The sequence below is a fragment of the Chelon labrosus genome (genome assembly GCF_963514085.1).
Source record: "Chelon labrosus genome assembly, chromosome: 19".
NCBI classification, from domain to species: Eukaryota; Metazoa; Chordata; class Actinopteri; order Mugiliformes; family Mugilidae; genus Chelon; species Chelon labrosus.
In genome coordinates this window covers 9,369,634-9,392,843 of record NC_140352.1, presented here as the reverse complement: position 1 = coordinate 9,392,843, position 23,210 = coordinate 9,369,634, and the positions used below count along the sequence as shown (strand labels likewise).

General features: G+C 43.0%; 2 protein-coding genes across 2 annotated transcripts; one reads left to right on the top strand and one right to left on the bottom strand.

Moving 5' to 3' along the window:
- Positions 1 to 22,639, top strand: LOC311504274 (neurotrypsin; the record flags this gene model as incomplete). The annotated part of the gene is made up of 14 exons (XM_084567293.1): positions 1 to 105; positions 4,119 to 4,161; positions 13,007 to 13,249; positions 13,609 to 13,747; positions 13,841 to 14,023; positions 14,175 to 14,318; positions 18,640 to 18,818; positions 19,110 to 19,251; positions 19,357 to 19,577; positions 20,154 to 20,295; positions 20,380 to 20,658; positions 20,747 to 20,872; positions 20,967 to 21,235; positions 22,158 to 22,639. The coding sequence occupies 14 exons, from the start codon at positions 1 to 3 to the stop codon at positions 22,637 to 22,639; spliced, it is 2,697 nt and encodes an 898-aa protein (XP_084423419.1).
- LOC311504692 (E3 ubiquitin-protein ligase TRIM21-like) lies at positions 5,094 to 10,624 on the bottom strand. The gene is made up of 2 exons (XM_084567927.1): positions 10,473 to 10,624; positions 5,094 to 9,062 (listed from the first exon to the last, which is right to left on the bottom strand). Exon 2 carries the CDS (start codon positions 9,058 to 9,060, stop codon positions 7,375 to 7,377), a length of 1,686 nt encoding a protein of 561 aa, XP_084424053.1. The 5' UTR covers positions 9,061 to 9,062; positions 10,473 to 10,624; the 3' UTR covers positions 5,094 to 7,374.
- Positions 22,640 to 23,210: the final 571 nt, after the last annotated feature.

Genomic DNA, 23,210 nt, shown 5'->3' with positions numbered 1-23,210 from the left:
ATGACACGGACACACTACCGGGCGGAGAGAAGGATGGCTCTGAGCAGCCGGGAAATGTTGAGCTTGATCGGAACCGCCTGCCTCTGGCTGCCGCTGCTGGCGGAGGTATGTACTGTATCCTGTGTGGGGATGATAATGAGGGTGATGGGGTCGATTTTTTTTTTTTTTTTTTTTTTATGTGTGTGTGTGAGATGTGGCCTTGTTTTCTGTGTTTTTCCTGGAACAGTGTCAGGCTTTAATGACCCGCGCTGCATTTTAGATTAAAACGCCTTAATTAAACTGATAATTAGATCGATCAGCCTGAATAATTCAGGGCTTCTTTAAGGATCCTGTATGCGGGGTGTTTTCATGCAACATTCATGATTCATTCAGGATGCTGAACAAAGCGGGAGCAGGTCGGGGCGTTGAAGAGCACCAAATCTGTATTTACACCAATTAATGGTGGCACATTGTGCAATTAAGCGGACATGCCTCACACGCACGTACACGCATGCACGGTCTCAGCTACAACCCCTCCATCCTCCCCTCTCCTCTCCCTCTTCTTCATCCTCCTCCTCCTCCTCCTCCCATGGCCCCCCCCCCTCGGCGGGATATCATGAGAGGAACCCGTCGGTGGCTCCTCTTCCCCCGCGGTGCAGTGGGAATGAACCCTGCACGGGCTGCTGGAGCTTGTCACAGCAATTCTGCTCAACTCAGACATGTTGAAAGCCAAAAGCAGGGAAGCAGGTGTCGTTGTCAGGTGTGGGTCAGAGCATGCTGGGTGTCAGCTGGAATTCACGTTCACTAATTTATAAACCAAAACTCCTCATTTCTGATGCAGGCCCTTGCACATCAATTACCGATAAATCAATCAATTAATCCCCATTCATTTTCCCCTCTACCTGTCTGCGATTATAGTGTGTGTTGTGTTAACGTGCAGCATATGAGCTGTGTAGCCTGTGCAGAAGTCATTAGTGGAGTACAGTGGTGTGCAGGATTTAATTAGAGCCTCTAACACTGAGAGCAGCCGAGCATGCAACTCACTGCAGACGAGTTTCACCTTTTTTTATTTTTTTTCTTCAATAGGAATATCCTGAATGCAGCAGCTATTTCTTTTTGTTTTCAGCACTGGAACAAAACCTCACAACTGGTACAGAAGCAGCACTTCGCTTGAAGATGACTCATTGTTTAGTTTTAAGAGACTAAAAGGCTGCAGAAGGACAGATGCTCAGAAGGTCCTTCGAGGTTTGAAATTACATGATACTGGTTGTCCCAGATACGGGACTCAGCATTTGGGCTATGCTTTTTGTTTTATTTTTGAGCATTTTGTTTCATTTTAACTTTGTGTTTGAATGCAGACGTGTAATTTAGTTTGTGAGACAAATGAATCTCTATATTTATATAGCCTTCAGATTGTCTTCACGTAGAGCTCAAGTTTCCTAAATTCTGGTGCAATTGTGCAAACATGCCTTGACAGTACTCCACTCTAAATATCTACAGACAGAGAGGAAAGGGGCTCAAGGTGAAGAAAATTATCTTCAACTGATGCCATTAAGTGAGTAATTGAGTGGTCAGCTAGTTTGCAAGAATCGTTTCAGTCGGAAATGTCTCAAGCGCACTGGTTTCTGACTCTAAAAAGAAAATTATCGCCGGCATTTTTTGCATTTTCGGCTGCTGGTCGGACAAAACGAGCTGTTGTGCCTCGGGAGTGTATCTGAATGCAGATGCCACAGCAGCCTATTGAATACTATAGAACTATAATACTCATGTTTGACCATCATCTATTTGTGTCTGACATTCAGATCATGTTACCGTGTCGTATTCATCAGGATTTGAACAGGGATTCGGTCTCTAAAATTGGATTCTTTTCACTGAGTTCATAGCGTTTTTAAGGATGCATAAACACAGGAAACACTCTGCAGCTAAAGAAGGAGTTAAAGGACTCAGAGTTATCTTATAAAACCAAATTTTAAGCTCAAAATTCCTCAAAACTCACATGATTCAGCCTTTAAAATCTTAATTGTTACCAGTGTTTTTGAAATATTTACTACAACTACTTAAGGAAACCATAATGAGTGAGATGCTGGAGAAGGTCCTTGCAGTAGACAACTGATTGGTAGTAACTCTAGATAAAATACCCTACGGAAAGAACTGGTTTTCAGTCAGAAATGATGGGGCAAACGCTTTTCACCTGTTTCTGGAAGACACAAGTGTCTTTTTCTTATGTGTAATAATAAAAAGTACACAAATCGTTCCTTTACAAGTTTAAAACAAGACGCTCTTATCAATACACCAACCCCCCCCCCCCCCCCCCCACCAGAAACAATCAGTCAGGTTAACAAGAGTTTGAATCATTCGCGACTGAAAGCCCAGAATGAAAGCATCCTTTTGAAGCACCTTCCTTCTCAGAAATGGTTTTGTTTATTTATTTCATCTCTGTGTGTGCGTGTGTTTGCATGGCCACGCACTGGACGCAGCTGCAGGAGCGTAGTAACAGATTAGCTCGGTAATCGAGCCGTGTGATTGATATGAATGGAGGAATCAGCGCCCATGTTCCCGACCACCGGGTCACCTGTTCCCGCTCTAATATCATTAGACCGAGAGTCTGCATTGGCGTTGGTTCCACGTGTGTTACAGCAGAACTCACCAACGTGTGAAGGTGACATGTGTCGAGTTTCACGCCGAGGTGGCGGTGTGGCGTGTCCTCTTCTCGTCTGACCTGATTTCTGAGATCAAACAAACACTGTTGTTTATCGTGTGATGCTGTCGAGCGCTGTGTCCCACTTGGGTGGTTTATCATTTGTCCTGGGAGTGGTGATACCTGCTGAAAATGCATGTGAGTCTGGACAAAAGCTAATTTTTAAAGGAGGTCTTTGTACAAGATTGAGTCAGATCTCCTTTAATCGGAGAACAGTTAATGTTATGGGGATCATTCAGTTGAAATGATTCATCAGCCGTGGTCACAGTTACACAACGGCCTTAGTAAGAGGTCATGGGAACAAACGTTGATCATGTTTTTTCTAACCTAATGATGTAAGACCTCCATATTTATCTGGTTTTCAAAGATTGTCAGATGTTACAAGGAAGTCAGATCGGTTTTTCAGTTTCAAATGACGCATCGAGTCGATAAATAGTCATGTGGATAATTTTAGAAGGAAATGACAAGCAGTGTGTTGTGTCTGGTGAGACCAGATTGGTGAATTAGTTCATGCAAATGCCATGTTTTACGCATGCATTATACTATTAGCTGGGAGGCTAGGAAGCTCAGTCTACAGTTTATTCTTTCTAGACGATCATGTTCTTGTGAAAGTATTTGTGTATTTAAATGTTCAGATTAGATGAAAATCGAGAACAGGCTTCTACAGTATTCGTGCCCTTTGAATTTTGTTGTTTACTTGCTTAAATGTCTTTTCTTCTCGTGCACCGGTTCTTTGAGAGGGTTAGGGACTAGCCGTTAAGGTTGACCTCTCTGACCGACTCGTTCTGCTGACGATTCAACACTTTGGGTCAACTGAAAAGCTGCCAACCAGTGGCATCGGTGACACCAACAAACCATCGGCTGAAAACAAATAAAACACCCATCGACCGAACAAACTGATCAAAAACAACCAAATATATTGAGAAAGACGAGACGATTAGCTTAGCTTAGCTTAAAGACTGACAACAGCTAGCTTAACTCTAGTCAAAGCTACAAATATCCACCTACCAACAGCTTTAAAACTTCACATTTTATTATGTGGAACATTCATTCATTCATCTTTTGTAACCGTTTGTCCTGTGAAGGGTCGCGGGGTCTGCTGGAGCCTATCCCAGCTGTCATTGTTGGGCGAGAGGCGGGGTACACCCTGGACAGGTCTCCAGTCTATCTCAGGGCACACAACCATTCACATTCACACCTACGGCCAATTTAGATTCATGAACCTAACCAGCATGTCTTTGGACGGTGGGAGGAAGCTGGAGAACCTGGAGAGAACCCACGCAGACACAGGGAGAACATGCAAACTCCACACAGAAAGGCCCCAATCGGACGATGGACCGGAACCCATTATGTGGAACATTTACAATAACAATCTTGTGCTTGTACTCCATTAAAACGCTTCCACTGAAATTAAATATCCTCTTTCTCTTCCTGTTTTTAGGTGGTGGCTGAGGACAGCTACTTATACGACGTGCAGAACTCAGGTAGGCAGTGAGGTGATGCCTCCATCCCGTCCCTCCATCCATCCATCCCCCTCCTCCTCCTACACCACATCTCCCTTCTGCTCCTTCTCTATTTTTTCCCTCCACTTTAACCCATATTCTGACTCAGACACTCTCATCGCTCCTCTCCTGCTGCCGCCTCCTCTGTCGTTGTTTTTTTTTTTTATTTCCTCTCACTCCTACACTCTCCTCTCTCCTCGGCCTGCACCCCTCTGTTTATCATTTTCCTTCCCTACATCCCGAAGAGAGGAGTGGAGGCCAGAGATGATGAGGATGATGATATGGATGGAGGAGGGGGTGGGGCGAGGAGCTCCTCCTTCTCCGTCTCATAACCAAAGCGGAAATATCGGTGCTTTTTTACACCCGCTCAGTGACAGACACATGCGGTTTACACGTCGACAAAACCCACGAGCGTTATCACGAGGAAATCACGCACAGCTCTCCGACGAGCAGCTTCCTCTTTGTCACAGAACTGAATAAAAGTGAATTTCACCATATTCACAGTTAAAGTGGGTTCCTCTGCCGTCACACTCCCGCCCCCCGTACAGCGAGCCTCCCGACTGTGAACCGTGTCAAATACTCATTGTGGCTGGCAAATGGATTATGGGAGCAGGGAGACCGAGCGTTCCCATGGCGATTGGCAGAGTGCTGTTGTCGTGGCAATGAGTAGGGTGTGAGCGAGGATGAAGAACTTGAATGAGAGTCTCAGGAAGAAGGAGGCAGAGGCGTTTAAACGCACGTAAAACTAAAGAAGCAGACGGAAATTAAAGATGGAGATCAAACACGGAGCGATAACGTGTCTGATCAGACACAGATACACGGATACAAGACGCTGCTTTCAGTTCGGTTACGTAATGCTTCTTTTTTACTTTATTAAAATTTAATAAAGCTGAACATAAAAGATTCATCAAGATTACAGAGCTGTACACACACAGCTTTAAAAAAAAAAATACATGTTCTTTTAGCCAACACAATAAATATAAACTTAAAAAACAATAAGTGACATGAATATTCTGAATTATTGGTGCAGGAATAAACAAATTTGATACAAATATCAGAATTAATACAGTGAACATAGCTGCTATTCGGATGAAAAGTAGATCGACAACAGATATTTTATTTAAATGCAAGTAAAGAATAGAATTAGGGTGAATTAGGTGTTGAGTTTGTAAAGTTTGTAGATGTAAATTACACTTTATTAAACCCATAAAAATAAATAAACGTGCGAGAAAATAAGACATGTATTATAGATGTGATCTGCAGTTCCGCTCATGACCACTTGAGGCTTAAGCGAGTATAGTCAACGGTTTAACAGCAGAAATAAACACGTTTACAGCCTGGTACTGAAAAACTAACTTATGTTGATATCAAAGGTGACACTAGATAGTGTATCTTAGGGATGTGCGATATTTCATCGTTTACGATATATCGTCAAAAACATTCCCCACGGTAAGAATATGTCATCCCGCGATAAAAACGATAAATTCCCACTGATGACGTATGGCGAGGTGCTCATTCCTAAACGAGGCTCCACCTCCATTATCTGGAACTGGTTTGGTTTTAACCCCTTAACGCCCGAATTGATTTTTCAATTATATAAAGAAATTAAATATTTGTATTTTTGAATGTGCACAAACCGACATTGGAGTAATGCGTTATTTCGCCTGCAGGCTGAACGGAAACAGTGCGTCGCGAATTCGCGACACTAGGCATGAAGGGGTTAAAAAGTCTGGTGCGGAGCAGCAAATTACAACATGCAAGGTTTGCTAACAAATAAAAAGGACAGTAACACCGCTAATTTGTTCCACCACCTCAAACACAAGCACAAACCAGAATATGAAGAAAGCCAGAAAATGCGCAAGGATGCAGAAGCAGCGTCGACTTCATCCAAAGAGTCCAGTAAAAAACAACAACAACTCAGTTAAAACTTGCTGATGCATTATAGTCAAAAAGATTAGGCTGAATTGGTGTTTATTTATCGTAATTTTTATCGTTACCGTGATAATACCAGAAATTATCGGGATAAATTTTTTAGTCCATATCGCCCATCCCTAGTGTATCTGCCTTTGTCCGTTTTTTAATTAGCAGGGGTCAGGCTCTGCCAAGATGGCGACGGCTAGAGCGGCACCACACTGAGCTTCAAAACCGCTCTTCGCAAAAAAAAAAAAACAAAAAAACAGTGGGCGACGTCACTTAGCGTTCATCCGTCTTTACGTACTGTCAACGGCTTAAATCTGCTAAACCTTTCAGGACGTACCCACTGAAATAAAAGCAACTTGAACAATCTGCCCTCTGATTGGACAGTCCGACTCTGAGTCACAATGCATCACACACGGTTTCACAGTATAAATGTTACACACAGTTTCCACCTTATCTGCACTTCTACACATGCATTTTTGTTTCATTAACGCAAATGTTGAGCCCATATTTACGAGTACTTACACTTTTTAATTCTGTGCCTGAAAACAATGCTCAAAGTTATTTCAAACTATTTCTGTCAGTTGTACAAGAGTTGTAGTCGTCGGCAGCCGTGCAAGGCTGAGTAGTTTTAGGTGCTTTCTCAATGCACCTCAGTGACCTCACAGTCCAACAGCTTCTCTAACCACTAACCCACAGTCTCCTCTTTAACGCTGAATGATCTGGTTTTTTTTTTCCCACACTCTGACTTGTCACTGCAATAAAGTTGGTTTTCGTTTCTGTAAAACTGAAACTCAGTTCAGTTTTCATTCCTTTCATAATTTCTATCAGTTCTTTTCAAACTGTGCCAAGTCAACATAATCTATTGGGGTCTAAAAGCCTGGACCTAAACCCTTAGCGCCTGAATGCAGCGCAGCAAACAGCACGTTACCCGACGAGGATAGAAAGCAGCTTGAGAGGCTGATATTTCATCTTTTATAGTTTAATAAATAATAGATTAAATAATTTAACCATAATTTTATATAAGAACAATAAATTGCCAACATCCTCTTGGTCCATTTTCTGAAATCAGCCATATTTGCCTCCTTAAATAAACATTAATAGACATTTTTAGTAGCGTTTTTTTTGTTTTTAATCATTGCTTTCATTGCTCTTAGCATCTCAACACCTGATTAATTGTTGAATTTGTTAATTCACCAAATTATTTGATCAAGTCAGTTAATGTTTGTTTCTTTTTGAAGTCGCAGCTTTTTAGTTATTAGTCTCTGAAGCCTACGTTTACTGCACAGGAGAAACAGGTACAATTATCATTGGATCCAAGTTTGAACCATATTCATTATCACAGGGGTTAAAGTACGGATACAGCTCCTCTGTGAAGACACACTCAGTGAAAGAATAAATAAGCGTCACAGCCTGTACATCGTAGAACGATATCTGACCACAATCGTAGTCCACAAACACCCCGACCCGTTTCACTTTCCCCACGTGCACCGTCACATCTGGAGTGGTAAAGGATTCAAACTTATCCTCCAGGAACCAGATGGCCCAGAGTCCACAGCCAGCGCCCCGAAAAACAGCCCCTCTCCTATGGACCGACGCCTGGGCCACGCCCAGACACCATTCAGTCTTTTGACCCACATAAACCTCAAAGTAAAACTTGCGTGACGAGAAGCCTCTCCGTCCCAGAACTGCGAGATGTTCGGTGAACATTTTTGGGTTCAGGACCGGCTTTCCCCACAAGACTGAGCCCATGCCGTACCTCACCTGTTTCCCATCGTCAGATAAAATGAGCAGAGGGTGAGCGGTGTCGGGATCGAGTATGACATTCACTTCAAACTTCTGCATGTATCTCAGCATGGAGATGTTTGACGCGCCGTCTGAGAATTGTTTTATTTCTGTGTTCATTTTCTGCAGCAGCACTTGCACCTGAGACACTGATTTTTCCAAAGATTTGTGTAAGTGCTGCATCTCCAGGTGTGTGTTAAAATTGTACGCCGACAGGTCCATGGTGTGTGGCAGGAGGGACGTGTTTTTGTAGCTCTGGAGGAATCTGAGCTGGTCTTTTGTCTGTTTTAGCTCCCTCATCTTGGCGGCTGTGTTCTGCAGCTCGTTAATCTCCCTCTCCATGTCGCTAATGAACCCATCTGCTTGTTCTTCTGCCGTTCTTTGCTTCTGCTCGATCACCCTCACGAGCTCCGCCTGACTCTTCTGAATCTCAACCACCAGAGCCGCTAAGCCCTGCGTGCCGTTTTCTATCACGCCTTTAACTTCTGTCTTGCTTTGTTTTACGGACTCCTTCATGATTTCTACCTTCTGAACCCTTTCCTCGATCATCAGCTGCACTTTGACCTCATCATATTCCAGGAGATCCTTCATATCTTCGTACGCCCGCTGCTTGGGAACGATGTCGTGCCTTTTGTGGCGCGAGCTGGCGCATGCCTCACAAAGCAGAACGCTGTCATCTCTACAGAACAGCACCAGGAACTTGTCATGCTCCTTGCAGACCTTGTCTTCCAGGCTTGACATGGGTTCAACCAGTGTGTGTCTCTTTAGTCCAGCAGCTCGGTGATGAGGCTCTAGATGAACATCGCAGTACGAAGTCAGACACTCCAGGCAGGATTTGACAGCCTCTTTCTGGGTGTCTGTGCAAATATCACACATCACAGCGAGGCCAGAGTTGACCTGCTGTAGATCGGCGCCCCAGACGTGACTGTCTGTCAAATTAAGCGACTTCAGATTTGACGCCAGCTCTGAAATGAAAGTGTTGACCTTGAGATCGGGTCTCCTTTTAAAAGCCTCCTTACAGATGGGACACTGGCAGTCAGGTGCGGTGTCCCAGTACGACGTGAGGCAGGACATGCAGAAGTTGTGTCCACATGGAGTTGAAACTGGTCGAGTGAACACGTCCAGACAGATGGGACACAGAAACTGTTCCTTGGATAATATACTGCTGTTGGACGCCATTTCTAAAATCACACAGAAGCTTCAAATTAACAAATTTTTTATAATGAACAAAACATAACATTTCTATTTACTATTGAGTTTCATAATCAAGGTGTTTAAACAGTAGATCAACTGTTGACTGACTTTGACCCATCTGTAAACCATTTGATTTTGTAATCGCCCTATGAACACACAGCCAGATGTTTGCCCAGAGCCTGCACATGCATCTGCTTGCCTGTTTCTGTGCTGCTGTATTTCCCTTATTAATATAACGGTGGTATTTGCATACAAACTAATTAGATGGGTGTCCCAGCGGCTACCAACGTCCTCCCTCTTTCTCCTTTCAGTGGACATCTTCGCCTGAGTTAATGTTGACTTTACTCAAACTAACATGCGATTATATTTGAATTCTCTGAATTAATATAAACGGCATTAAACTGATCATATCCAGCTCATAACGTGAGATGAGCAGTTCAAATATTACTGAGCAGCTTTGGTGTGTTCTTATTAAATAAATGCCAAAAAACCTGGGGCTAACTTTGATGAACACTGGTGAAAAATTATCTTAAAATGTTTTATTCTTTCGAACTTGTTGTATTTGATATAGATATAAAGCTTTTTTTTATAAGGTGTTATTTATTTAAGGTATTTAAATTTTTTTTTAACTTAGTTATATACAAATGTATACAGAAAATTATATAAAAGGTAACCAATAAATTAAAATATATGTCTATGAATAAATAACTGTATATTTCTTAATTACTATACTAATCATTGTTCAATTAAATATTACAGAAAAATCATAGCTACTCTATACAGAATATAAAATATTTATAAAAATAAACTATATTTAATATTGATAAATATGTTGCATTTGTGGCCAAGCAAAAAGGAGAAAAAATTCTCGAAAATTTAAAAAGCGAGTTTACTGCGTTTATGCTTCCAATATGGCGGCTGTAACAGTAATAAACGGCTGTGGCCAGTGCGGTATCTCCGGGTAAACGTCCATTAACGCTGCTAGGCAACAACGCGTATACGTAGCGGGGGTAACCGCGTGGTTGCCAGGTACTTGGATTACGCACCCACCATTATCATAGCCACTATGTCAGCTAGGTTGTTTACTGAAAACGGAGAAACTTGGCAACTTCACCACACCCCCCCTAGGTTTATGTTAAATCGTTTGCGTCGTCGAAAATGTACAATAAAAAAAGAACAGAGAAGGATTTTGCTGTAAAAATGCCCTGACAAAACGTTTATATGGCATATGCAACTACAAAATATATTATTTATACTCGTCCGTGAGGAATTTTCACCCACGTTTTGTTTAACTAGTAGTTCAAATAGAAAGTGGGATGAAACAGTAACTCTAAAACAACACAAACGTAATCTGTTAAGTGTTAAACTTTAAGTGTGGCTCATAAATAACTACTTACGTGTGCTGTTGTTGGCCTGGAGAGTAAAAAGTATGTGAAGAGTGATGAGGGTTGTTTCCCAAGTTTACTTTCTTTCTCTTTCTGTACGTCTTAAAGGGACAGACACTTTTTTTGATTCGTTGTCAGAAGCTTTTAGAGTTCAGTGTGAGGCACAATGCCTGAGTGTGTTCTGTATTATTTATTGTTTGAGGATATATTTCTGCTTTCTCCCTCTTATCTTCTTCCAAATTGGATCCAGTGTGTCTCAGTGGGTTTTAGCATCTGCCCGCACTGTGTTTGTGTGTTGTCTTTGTTGGTCACTGTGCAGCACAATCTGTGTGTGTGTTAGTGTGTGAGGTGGGTTGCACTGCGTAGATAATGTTGCAGGACGGCCAAGCTGTGTGTGTGTCGGAGAGATAAGGCCGCTGCTGGTTATTGAAACACCTCCGCCATTAATCATAGTTTAGTAGCTGCCTGGCCCCAAAAACCCCTTGCAGCTTCGATGTGCAAGGAAGCATTTCTTAAGAACGAGATGCAACGCCGCAAGGGGGGAAAAGGCTCCAGTGCAAGAGTGAAAAACAAACAAGGCATTCAGTGGTTTTTGGGGTTTTCAAACCTTCAGATCAGCTGACGGGAATTGGCAGAAAACGGGAAGCAAGAAAATAAGTAAAGGAAATACTAATAATTATGAAAGGATACACAGAAAATAATAAAAGAAACAAAAAAAGAATTTGAATCTGGAGACTCAAAGAAATCCAGAGTAAAATATACATATTAGCCAATAAGTTGTGAATTGTAATAGTGGCTAAAAAGACCAAAAAATAAAAGACCAAAATGAAATGTCATCACAAAAATATAAGCAAAGTGATTTAAAGCTACATATTCATGTCATAATTAATGTCTTATATATTTATTTGATTATATTGATTTAAAAATAGACATAAAGACACACACACATTTACATATAGATAATTCTCACTCAGTGCTAACACGCTGCTGCTGCTTATGCGCTACAATGCTAACTGTTTACTAGCCTCAGCCTCTTATGTCGAAGAAAAAGTCCACATTTGTTGCTTAATACCTCCTTCCTTCAACACGTAATCTAGGTTTTTAGAGTCTACTGGTGTCTGGAATATCTTCAGAATCAAAAGGAATCACTGGAGAAGTCAAAGTTTGATGCAGGCAGAGTTTATTCTCAAAAAGATACCAACTCAAGTTAAGTTCAGACTGATTCTACGGTGTCATGCATCTGTTTTTATATTGTTTTCATATGTTAGGTTTACCAAATAATAAGGTCCTTTTTCTCTGGAAACAACCGCAACTTCCTGTATCATGTTTGCTCTCCCTATGGACAATAATTGTGTCGAAACACAGACCTCAATCCCCCCAGTGGGATACGCTCCATCCGTTCCATCCTTGCCACAATTATATCCATTCCCACTCACTTGTATATTTTTAAAATCTTACTCAGAGGTCGATTAGACGTCCCAGCTGCTAGTTAAATGTCAACTGGCTGTCACCATTCTGCGTCCACGTATAAATGTTCAAACTTTACTATTGTAGTTTCTAATAGTATGTGCGCAAGGTTACACAAAAAAACTTAACTCACTTACTCCTAAGAGTAGTGATGTTTCTTTGTCAGTCATCTGTAATAGCCTGTGAATTGCAAGTAGTTATTGATCATATTTCAAAGAATATCTTTAAACAACGCCCAGTAGCTGGAAACATGACAGCAAAATATGTTTAGTCAGAAATGCTAAACTGCCTCTTGGCACGAGAGGAAAAAACTGAAGATCATACAGTCAGTAGTAGACAGAATCTCTGGGGAACATGATTGTCTGTACAAAATTTAATTTCAGTTGCTGCGCTTCTGTCTGGACAGAGACCAGCATTAACGTCCTTCGCGATGTACACGTCCACAAATTCACAAATACACGTTAAAAGATCCAGTAAAGAAAGAATAAGAGGGAATTTGTCTTATCTGTAATACTTCCTGTTCAAGTTAAAAACTAAAAACTTCAGAGCGTTGTATCTTTTCAGTTTCTGCACCTCTGCAGTGTATTAGTACGTCTGCTTGTTTTGTTCTTCGGTATAATTCCTCTCCGTTACTGCACGGTGTGCGTTTTTAATAAGCTACAGCACATAACACGCTCTATATTTTCTGGCCTAATTTTGCTTCACTTTGATGTCAGCAGTTTCTCTCTCAGTCTGTCTAAGCTTCACTCCTTCTCAGAGAAGATTACTGGAGGTATCTGGTCACCGACTTGTTAGGTATGGATGGTTCTGAGGTCATGGAAATTTCACCAGTTCAACACAGAGTAGTTGAGGGGGAAATATCCGTGTAGGCTTTTACTCTCAGATAAAACACAGACATGGGGATAATGTGATTTGAATAAGAGCAGTTCCACTCCTCTTTCCTATCTCTTTTCCCAAGCGTTCTCTATTTCCCTCCCGTTTATTCACTTTGACCCAAATCCTCCTCCTCCTTTCATCCAAAACATCTTCTCTCATCTTCCTCAAGCATTTACTCTCTCTCCTCCCTCCCCGTCCTGCAGTGCCTCTGTCCTGCTCTGAGGGATTCACAGAGTTGGGATACTATAACGGCACCGTGTCCCAGACGGACTCGGGCGCCCCCTGTCTGAAATGGACCGAGTTCCCAGACTACGTCATGCAGTACCCGGGCCGCGGGCTGGGCGACCACAGCTACTGCAGGAACCCGGACCGCGAGTCCAACCCCTGGTGCTTCTTCAGACAAAACTCAGGAGCCATCGGCTGGGCCTACTGCGACTGCCACCAGGGTATGTCCACAGAAAAATACAGACAAAATAATTTACAAAAACGCAGATAAATGACAAAATGCCTTGTTAAAAATGAACTACTTGTCTTTGAAATTATCATGTCCTACATTGCAATCTCTTGTCCACAACAGTGCTTTATTTAAAAAGGTCTTGGCCAAGAAGATGCATTCACTGTACTACTGAAAAGTCAGTGAATCTGATCACTGAGGATGTTTGTAGTTTACTCTGCTGCCTCCAAGTGGCCAAAAACTTGACATGGACGATAAAAGCGTTGTAGCATTTAGCATCACGTGTCTGTCGCATGCAACTCTGACGGTTTCCGCTGACTTAAATCTGCGTCTGTGTTTTTTTTTTTTTAGGTGCGGCCCGTCTGGTTGGCAGCTCGTCCTCTGGCAGCGGGCGGGTTGAGGTTTACCTGAACGGCCAGTGGGGGGCGGTGTGCGACTCCCACTGGACTGACAGAGACGCCAGTGTGATCTGCAGACAGCTGGGTTTGGGGTAGGATTGAAAAAGTCAAATCTCTCCAGTGTTTTAGTAGCGTCTGACGGCAGTAAACTCTTTGTTCTTATTGCTTTTTTTTTTTGTTTTCAGGGACATTGGCTCCGCGGTGCAGCACTCACAGTTTGGCTCGGGCTCCGGCCTATTCCACTACGAGCGACTGGGTTGCCGTGGCGACGAGAACACCCTGAGCAAGTGCCGAAGCAGGACGTTCGTCACCGGAGACTGTAGCCATGGAAACGAGGCCGCAGTGTTGTGTGCGGCACCAGAAGGTCAGTGTGACTTCCAAAGTGTCATGGCAACCAGACCTGACTATGTTCCCCTCACACACACCTGAGCGGTCTCTTTTGTAGTATACTGTATTTTTTTAAGGCATTCCCGCTCCAGTGAAACTAAACTAAGTGTCTCCACGTCCACTCTCAGGCAGCGGCCCTCCGCTGCGACTGGTCGGAAGTGAGGAAGACTTCGAAGGTCGCGTGGAGGTGTTCCACGCGGGAAGGTGGGGCTCTGTCTGCGACGACCAGTGGGACGACAGAGATGCGGAGGTGGTGTGCAGGCAGCTTGGTTTCGGGTACGTCCACACCACCAAGACACACAATTAACACACGTGTGATGACACTTTCGTTCTCACAGGTAACTCCGGACTCAACGGGGGATAGCACTAGCGTATCATAACAAAATATTGGTGAAATGAACGAGTTTCTCGGCAGATAATGTGTTATTTAGAGGCTGCGTTTCGGTGCCCCAGTCACTTCCACTATATGGATATACGCTTCTGAAGGAGTGCAAATAACACAAAAGTTATATGGGTGTGTAAACGATCGTATTTTATTCCAGAAATAAGGTCCAGGTTGTAAAAAACAGTAGTTCCCCTTTAAAGGTGTTCAGATTTTTCCACAATGCCCGTGACTCTCATCTCCAAGCATCCTACTGAGGACATATCACTAAGGAGAGATCAGGTGGGAGCTTATTAACTTAGTATTGTAGTAATGTGAGTGTGAAAAGTATAAAGACGGAGTCCCAGATGATGAAAGAACAACAGTGTCTACTGGAGTCTACACGCTGATGGTGATGAAGCAGCAAGATGACAGGTTTACAATTAAGTTAAAGAAGACCGGATTAGGGATCAATTGGCTTAGAGAAGACGGGCAACTACATCATTGGACAAGAGTGGTGACATATACATGTATACTGAGAATGAAGTGATTTTGAGAGCGTGGAAAGGAGCAAGAGGTGAGGAAACAGAGCCTCCATTAACTGAAGAGAAGAGGAGAGGAAACAGACTGTGAGGGAATCATTTCATGGTTTTTGATGTTTAAAAAAAGTCTCAGTAGGATCGATTTGTAGAGTTCAATAGTCGTGACTCAGACAGGGTGTCATAATACAGTGCCAGCCGTCTTGTAATAAAGGAACATTTCACCAGTGATGGAGCTCTATGTCACGGAGGAATGAGTCTGTGGATACAGACAGTTATTGACAATAAAAACTACACGGTGTCACCAGTTTTATCCTTTAGTTTTGTGGCATAAATAAAGATGTACACCGCTCAGCCAAGACGTTAAACTGTCCTTTTTTTTGAAGAATGTTCTGCATTTCTCTTTTGTTTTATGCTCAACTTTCACTCCTGTTTATGTGGGTGCAGCAGAAATGGAAAAGAAAAAATAATAGATCAGAGGAGGATTGAAGTCGTTTGGAGTGTCTAAATGGCTTCCTGTGGGTTGCCACTCTCCTTAAAAGCCTCATTTGAGCAAGAGCTAGAAATATTCAGAGTCAAGACAGTCCAGCCGATCAGAGGCGGGTCGTTTAGGTTAAGTTTTCCTCACTTTGCCAAGAAGAACCAGAGGGAAACGCTTGATGGATTACTTCTGAATGAGCGCAGGTGTGTAGAGTATGTACCCTGCGGAGATGGCAGAGCATTCAGCTGACAACTCAAGTGTGGTGTCAAACGGCGATGGAGTTGTAGCCGTGACGAGAAAGAGCTCCCTCCATGTTCTACACAAGGTTTCATTTCATCTCCCGAAACACCAAGGGACGCCTCACCATCTGTGTTTGTGCTTGTAAATAAAACATGTCCTGACACTGATGCACAGGTTCTCTCACACAGCTGCACTCAGGCGCTGACGTGTTTTGACACTTAAAAGCAAAATGAAGCGAAAATGATTTGTTGTTTTTTGTCCCACCTGGATAGTTTTTTTTACCCCCTTTGCAGTAGTTTCAGACATTAACACACTGATCATTCACTGACAGATTTGTACACGTGGAAGAGCTCAGATTTTTACGCGCCACATGTGAAACAACTCAACTACAACTAGAATAAATAAATAAATAAGGAAGTAAAAGTAAATATATACTTGTGACTTCTGTATATTATTTTATAACTTTGGATTATTACTTCTCATACATGGTTGTGATTCCTGGTGTTTATTTGACGATTTAATAATCACATAAATAATTTAAAAAACAATATATAATTTTTATTTTTTATGTTGATGTTTTCTTCATTCATTGATCGTTAAAAATAATCAATATGCTAAATCATTAAAGAAAGACAAAACATATTTGAGATACTGAAACCATCTTTGAATAAAAAGAAATAATTATCTAAACAACTTTATATAAAATCAGTTTTTTATTATGTAAGCATCCTATTTTATATATAACTGTGATGCACATGTAAGTACAATAGCTTCAGTAATCTGTGGTGATTTTGCCTTTTATTCTATGTCTATAATAATAATATGTACGGTATAGTGTTAGAAGAAACTGAGGATTGCCACAACAATAACATCTGGTTCTCTTCCTTCAGTCTTGCGCATTCAACAAATCCTCTGTATGTTATTTCAAGGCCAACCACCAGTTTTAACAGAAATGCATAGACGCACACAAGCACACTAAAGTGCTTCTCATAGCATCAATAAATCATCAACACCACATGAAGCAGCAACGTCCTTGTAGCTATTTATTATTTACAATTTGGATGATTGATATTTGCTTTATTTAGGGTTAGTGTATCAATACACTCCTGATTCATTTTAATACTTGCTTGCATAGCTCCGTGCTGGCGGTTGTTGAAAGCTAAAATTGATTGCCATAACATTTTCCTGAACAGTTTCCTAAAGGATTTGTTGGCCTGCTGACTTTTCCTTTAGCAGTTTTTTAGTGAACTATATTCCATGAATTAGTTGAATTTACTTTCTATCTGACAGTAGGAACCAAATTTTGTGTGGCCTCATAGAAGAGATATTAGCATGGCTGTAAACATTTGCTGTTAGCATATAGTTTCTTTAAATTTTTATTGAATGATAGAGCTCAAATTTAGGCAAAGCTAATTACTTTTGCATCAGCTATACATTTAATGCTAATTCTGATAAACATACCTGCTGTTAGCGTCAGCATGTTAGCGTTGCCGTTGTTAGCGCACTAATGTTAGCATTTAACTCAAAAATGCCTCTTAACAGAGGTGTTAGCAAGGACATAAACTCTGATGATAAAGATCAAAATTAGACAAAGCGAATTACTTTCTCGTCAGCTGTACATTTTGTTTAGTGCTAATTAGAACATGTAACTGCTAAACATCAGCATGTTAGCATTAACATTGTTAGCCTGCTAATGCTTCATAAAAGAGTTGCTTGCATGGCTTTAAACTTGAACTGTTGTTAGCATCAATAGTTTGGTTCAATACCTTTTTAATGTAATGATGAAGGTCAAAAATACACAAAGTAATACGCATCAACTGCATATGATGTCTGGGTGTTAGCGTTGTCATTGTTAGCATGCTAATGTTACAGTAAACACATGCTGTTTATACCATTCATAGTTTCGTTAATGGATGTACAAGCAATAGCCAGCTACTACAACTATAGATTTCATCTTAAAACTGTTATTTCGACTTATGGAAATTACTTTCACGTCAGTTGTACATTGTGTAGCATTAGTAGCATGTTGTAGAAAAAAGACGTTTGGCCAAATGCTGCCCCTTGAACATCATTGGCTGCATTCATTAGCTCCTGTGCTTCTAGCATACCTGTGTGTACATTTACATGGCAGTTAAAAACAGAAATTCAATTAATTTAAACCTTCTTAAATAGCCATTTAACCATAACCGTCTAAAGCTGTTTAATTAAGGGAAAAAATTATCCATAAAGCAAATATCCTGCATAGTTCCTCGACTTTAATAAGCAGCTATTGTAAAAAACAAAACAAACAAACAAAAATAAAAAATTAAGTGATGAAGTGATTACCTGGTGGCGGGCTTCCACTTCCTGCTCTTGTATGACGTGTGCACGTAATCGCCGCATTCGCGCGCATTTGTGGAAGGCGTGGTTACGGCGCTGCTATTTCACCTGGCAACGAGAAATACTGTTTTCTGATTGGCTGATAGGTCGCTGATTCAAGCAGAGCACTAATCCGTTTTATCACTTCTCAGCGTGATAAATGTTATGTGTGGCGATATATATCAATTTAAAACTTTTATCTTGACTTAGTCATCAGTTGTATGCTTTGTCTAGTGCTAATTAGAACCTGGTAAACACACAACTGCTAAAATTTGTTGTGTTAGCATTCACACTGTTAGCCACATAAGTTTAGCATTTAATCCAAACTTCCTTATAACATAGGTGCTAACCTGTATTAAATAGTTGATTTGACAAATTAATTTCAGTTTGAAATGTTACAGCAAGTATTTTGATTTCTAGAAGCAAGTCAATGTTTGAATGCTAATTTCGCTGCTAATAAGTAAACACAAAATGGCTACTTAATGGGGATCATGGTGAAGAAGGTCATGTATAACCCTGTTGCTAACCTTTTTTTTCCCCTGACATGTTTCTAGTATGTTCATGTAAATACAAATACAATGTTTAGGCAAATTGTGTGTGTGTGTGTGTGTGTTGCAGGGGGGTAGCGAAGGCCTGGTCGTGGGCTCACTTCGGTCAGGGTTCAGGTCCCATCCTGCTGGATGCTGTGAAGTGCACAGGAAACGAGCTCTTCCTGGATCAGTGCCCTCATGGCGACTGGGAGCAGCACAACTGTGACCACATGGAGGACGCCGGAGTCTCCTGCAGCCCTTATACAGGTACAAGTACACCGCACACACACTGACACTGGGAGCTTAAAGCTGCTATAAATAGCCCCCGGGCATCAATAAATCATTGCTGCATGAAGCCGCAACATCTTGTTTGTGACAAGCACGAACGGGATTTATGGACGCTAAGAAGTAACATAACCATTCGCGTGACAAAACTAAGATTAATAATTAATCCACATCATACATTGAGGTTAATGGCATAGCTAGCTTTTAGTCCATCTGCTTTTAATCACATTTATGGTCCCAAAAGATCTTATAAATGTCGACAAACTGTTTTAGACGGCGTGGTGCGTCTGGTTGGAGGAGACAGCCCCTGGGAGGGTCGAGTGGAAGTGTTTCACAACGGCGACTGGGGGACGGTGTGTGACGACCACTGGACCCAGCAGCATGCAGAGGTGGTCTGCAGACAGCTGGGCTACAGGTATGACCAACACAGAGTCTAGTTCTAGTGGGCGGGGCTACTTGTTATTCCATTATCTCTGCAAAAATGTAAAAGTTATGCTTCCCAATCCCTTTCACTTTTCAGAGGGCACGCTGAGGTCGTGTCGGATGGAACATTTGGCGAGGGCGTCGGTTTGATCCTCCTGGACGACGTCCAGTGCGAGGGATCCGAGACGTCCCTGCTGGACTGTCAGCACGGCATCTGGGGACGGACCGACTGCTCCCACAGCGAGGACGTCGGCGTCCGCTGCAGAGGAAGGCCAAGCCAAGAGACCAATGACGTGCCGGTTATCGCACCTTCCACAGGTGAGAGGTCAGGCTAGACCGACCGTTCAGTTTGCGCATATTTATTTGGGAGAATTATACTGACATCACGCAACCACAGTGTGTAGTTTGGTCCCTTGGTGAAGGACGTCTCAGCAGCATGATTGATTTCCCCAGACTGGCAACCGTCCAGTCACAAGCTCTCTTCTCTGCAGCCTTGAGGACACTGCTGCCCCGAGTTTGTCTGGATAAAAATAAACATCTGGTCTTGGGAATAATAATGAGAAGGAAGGAAGGAGCCAATAAAAACAAAAGACTAACGCTGCACTGCACTGCAGACATTTGGTGGCCGTGGAAATGCAATTAATTCTGCACCGAAAGGGCCGTGGACTATGAGGTGTTAACTTACTTTATTCCATTTATACGTTTATACTTCTGCAGCCATGTTTTCTGCTGCGTCTCCTGTCGACACAGACTCTCCACCAAGATGACATTTAACACCGTCAGTGGACGTTAAACCGTCTCTCCCTCCGTAGAGTGGACCATGTTCGGTGGATGTTCAGACATGAATATGAATGAGAGCGTTTTTTTTTTTTTTTTTCTTCCTCTTTCTGTCAGGTCCCCTGGTGCGTCTCGTGGGTGGTAGCAGCAGGAAAGAAGGTCGAGTCGAGGTGTATCTCCATGGCGACTGGGGAAGTATTTGCGACTCGGGCTGGAATGACCTGAATGCGGCCGTGGTGTGCAGACAGCTCGGACACAGGTTAATGTTTGTGCATAAAAGAGGACAAATTAAAAAAGAAAAGCGTATAAAAAAATAAATAAACTGACACCTTTTCTTCTGCAGTGGTGGCGCCGTAGCAGCGGGAGGGTTCGGTCAGGGGAAAGGACCCATCCACCTGGACCAGGTGAGGTGCACGGGGAAGGAGGAGTTCCTGGGAGAGTGTCCCACCCTGGGTCAAAGCATCCAGGGGTGCAGACGCAGGGAGGACGCAGGGGTGAGGTGCGACGTCACGCCACGGGAGTCGGCAGCAAAGAGCAAGCCTGAAGAGCTGAGCTGTGGGCTGAGGAAGCTGGTGGAGGACGAGGGGAAGAGGAGGAACCAGGGAGAGCAGAACATGCTCAGGTTACTTCATTTTAAAAGCTGGTTTAAAAGCATGCGTCTGCTGGAAGAGAAGCAATTCTGACCTGGATCTGTTTGTGCTCTTGCTCAGGACCACGTGGCCTTGGCAGGTGTCAGTGTGGCTTCAGTCTCAAGAAGGAGAAGACGGCGCTCCTCTCTGCAGCGGCACTCTGGTCAGCCCCTGCTGGGCCCTGACGTCCGCATACTGTATCATCAGGTACCTCCATCTAGATTTATAAAGCTCCTTCACTGGATCGTCTTCAGCGCAAGTCTAAATCTTCCGTCTCTCTCTCTCTCTCTCTCTCCTCCAGGTTCGGCAGCGATCCGTCCCGGTTCGTGGTGCGCGTCGGGGCGTCGGAGCAGACCCTCACCCCAGAGCAGGTGGTGGTCCACAGGAAGTTTAAGGGTCAGGGCGGAGGACACGACCTGGCTTTGCTGAAGCTGCCCAGCACCAAGGGTCACTGTCTGACCTTCGACCCCGACACCAACGCTGCGTGCCTTCCTGCTGCCGACACAGCGTCAGGGGGGAGTAGTCCGTCTTCTTGTGTTGTCATGGTTACCGCTGGCTGGACAGGACCAGGTACGCATGTTGAGATTTTTATTTTTTTATTTCCAGTAATTGTCAGAATGTGTTTAAAAATATGTTTGAGACACAACATCTGTGCAGAAAATGCTCTTATCTCAGAACATTTCATTAGAATAATATTAAAAATAGTAAAAGTTTAATCAGGTTTGCTTTATTAAGTATTTAGGCTTAAATGCTGAAGTTAAAATTTTAATCAAGGCTATATTTTCGCTGTTTATCTTTACAGGAAATGACAATAAAAGTAACTTGTAATTGGTGAAAATGTCCATCACAAGTTCACAGAGCTGGAGGCGACATCTTGTCTGACCAACAGTCCAAAGACTTTAAATTAACGAACATATAAGTCAGAGAAAAAGCAGCAAATCTTAACATTATAAGGTTTTTTTTTATCTAAATCTTAGACAAACAGCACAGATGACAGGAAACGAAGGTGAAAGAGATGAAACACTTGATCCCAGAGATGTTGAGTTTGTTAGTAACACCTCAGTTTTAGCTTTTAGTGAAGAAATATCTTGGATAGAGTGATGAGATTTACTCAGAAGATCAACTCGAATGAGCTTTTGTCTTTTCCTCTGGCGCCACCGTGTGGTTGATAACTAGGGTTGCGTGGATTACTATTAAACTGTAAACTCACATTCAGCAACAAATTTAATTCTGTTAGAGATCTGTCATTAAATACAAGAAGTTAAACAATGACAGCCTCATGTGACCTTTGTATTGAACTAACCTGGTGAACATTTATCTCAAAGCGTTGCCGTGTTCAGCCTCTCAGAGCTGCAGCCTGTGATCCAGCTGATAAATGACTCAAGTAATTCATTACAAGTCAGAGGTGTTGGCCGTCGTCGTATTAATCAGCTGAATGTTTCTGTATTTCTGACACCAGCCTTTAAATCACCTCCTCCATCTTGTCTCCTAGACTCTGTTCTGGCATCCTGGGTCCCTCTGATGTCGTCATGGCAATGCAAGAAGCGCTACGGCGACAGCTTCTCCAGCCACGGCACCCTGTGCGCCGGCAGTCCCCCGGACACCAGCCTCCTCCGCGGCGACGGCTGCCAGGGCAACGCTGGAGGCGGGTTAGTGTGTCAGGGGGAGGCGGGGCGGTGGGTCCTGGCCGGGGTCGTCGCCGGGGGCTACGGCTGCGCCGACCCCTCCTCGCCCACGCTCTACACGCGAGTCAGCCGCTTCAGGAGCTGGATCGACGAGGTCACCGACACACACTCACGCCCAGAGGAACCGCACACGCACACCCAGAGCAAGGACGAACACTTCCACGCACACGACCAGGAGGAAACCAATGAAATCATCGACGTTAAACAGAAACACACGCATCACAATCACCACGGCAAAAACACACGCCACGTAGAGGATGCTGACACACACAAACAAATTCTGGTCTGACCGACGCCGCCACGCCGACGGCTTCTACCACCTGTGCCATGTGACCGCCGGAGGAGAGTCGGAGGGAGGCGAGGAGAGAGACGCTCCTCGCTTTAAAGTAATTTCAAACCCGATCAAAGTGTGTCGTGAATCCCGAGCGTTTGCGGTTGCCGATCGTCGGACGCGTCCAGCAGCGTGGGCGGCCCCTTCCTCAGAGTGTGTGGGTGACTTGTTGGTGCTTTACATGTGATTAGAGGCAGAACATGAACCAGATCGGTGGGCAGATTTATCAGCATGCTGATCAGGGCCTTTCAACTCCAGAGAATCAAAAACATCAGCATGGCATGTATTTTAAAGACAGAACAGTGTTAACGCAAAAAAAACAACAAAAAAACAAACAAAAACAAACATCTGGGGGACGTTCTTAACACGGTCACACAAGAATCTATGCTAAACCCACATATTTACGTGTCTGCTGTGTGAATCTTAAAGATCAAAAAGAAAGCATCTAGTTTAAAGGCTGCCTGTAGATCATCGCCGTCCCTCTCAGATGATTCGTGTAGATAAACTTTGATATCTCCTCCAAACAGGG

Coding starts and splice junctions, on each gene's coding strand:
- LOC311504692 (XM_084567927.1), bottom strand. CDS start 9,060: ATGGCGTCCAACAGCAGTATATTATCCAAGGAACAGTTTCTGTGTCCC.